This window comes from Mandrillus leucophaeus, unplaced genomic scaffold (genome assembly GCF_000951045.1).
Source record: "Mandrillus leucophaeus isolate KB7577 unplaced genomic scaffold, Mleu.le_1.0 Scaffold30, whole genome shotgun sequence".
Classification (NCBI taxonomy): Eukaryota; Metazoa; Chordata; class Mammalia; order Primates; family Cercopithecidae; genus Mandrillus; species Mandrillus leucophaeus.
The window spans coordinates 3,678,277-3,679,414 of record NW_012103143.1 but is presented as its reverse complement, the minus strand read 5'-3'; the positions used below and the strand labels follow the sequence as shown (position 1 = coordinate 3,679,414).

General features: G+C 59.2%; 1 protein-coding gene across 1 annotated transcript in view; it reads left to right on the top strand.

The window, feature by feature from the left end:
• The window catches only part of FGF19 (fibroblast growth factor 19), a 30,383-nt gene that overhangs the window by 24,949 nt on the left and 4,296 nt on the right, over window positions 1-1,138 (top strand). The window contains exon 7 of the mRNA XM_011987086.1: window positions 123-328. Coding sequence (XP_011842476.1) covers window positions 123-328 — 206 coding nt within the window. The remainder of the gene's footprint in view (window positions 1-122; window positions 329-1,138) is intronic.

Genomic DNA, 1,138 nt, shown 5'->3' with positions numbered 1-1,138 from the left:
CCCGCGCATCCCACCCCAGCGCCCTTCCTTCCTTTGCCACCCTTAGGCTCCTGCGGACCCCTCAACTCCTCCCCAGGTTTTGGCACTTGGGCGTTAGGATCCCTCCCTTAGTCCCCAAACAGCGCCGGACGCTAGGGAGAGGCACAGGCTCGTGGACCGACCGCACCCACGTGGTCCAAGCCCCGGGGGTCCCGGCTGCAGCTTCTCGCTTCCCCTGCGCCCAGGTTTGCTGGAGATCAAGGCGGTAGCTCTGCGGACCGTGGCCATCAAGGGCGTGCACAGCGTGCGGTACCTCTGCATGGGCGCCGACGGCAAGATGCAGGGGCTGGTAAGTGTCCCCACGGGGCGGATGCGCCGGGGCGGGGGACCAACGTCTGTCCCCGGGCGGAGGCCTGAAGGAGAGAAAGGCGCTGGTTCGAATCCAGGGTTTCCTCACCTCCTCGGACCAGACCCGTGTGCAACTTCGAGGGAGATTGCAAAGACCGATTAAGTGCATGTCCGACGATTTTCTACTGAAATTTAGGGTCTCAGCCAGTAGCCAGAGAATAGGCAAAAGCTGCCTTTGCATTTGCAATTGAGTCAAAGGCCGGCCCAGCCGGACCGAGGAAACCCATTATTCGGCCTCCTTTGATATTAAACAGGAAAACCCACCTCGGGCCTTTTCAGCCTCTGCCTGCGCGTGTGTGGTCCTCGCCTCTGTTTCCCTCCCTCCAGTATAAAAAGAAGAAAAAAAGAACAGGAAAGAAAAAAGAGGGTCTACCCATAACTTTCCTTTAAAAACAAATCAATTGTCCAGCAAGACAGAACACAGCGCATTTGGGATAGGCGAGTTTTTTTAGAATTAATTTTTAATCTACCAGGAGCACGATGTGGCTTAGACGCAGATGCGCTGGAGTCAAGTTGCGCCAGAGGCGTGCTTTTCCTCCTGCGGGCCTCACCTGTCCTGTAAACGCTTTCTGGTGGGGGCAGGGGGTGGCGGCTGGCTGGGAAGGCCCAGGTAACCGCAGAGGTCCCGGGGCCGGAAGTGTACGAGCGCTGGGGCTCTGGTGGCCCTGGAACAAAGGCTGGGAGTTCAAAGGAACGAACCCGCGCCCCTCCCGCGGCCCCGCGCGCAGAGGAGGCTGTGTGAGGTCTCGGC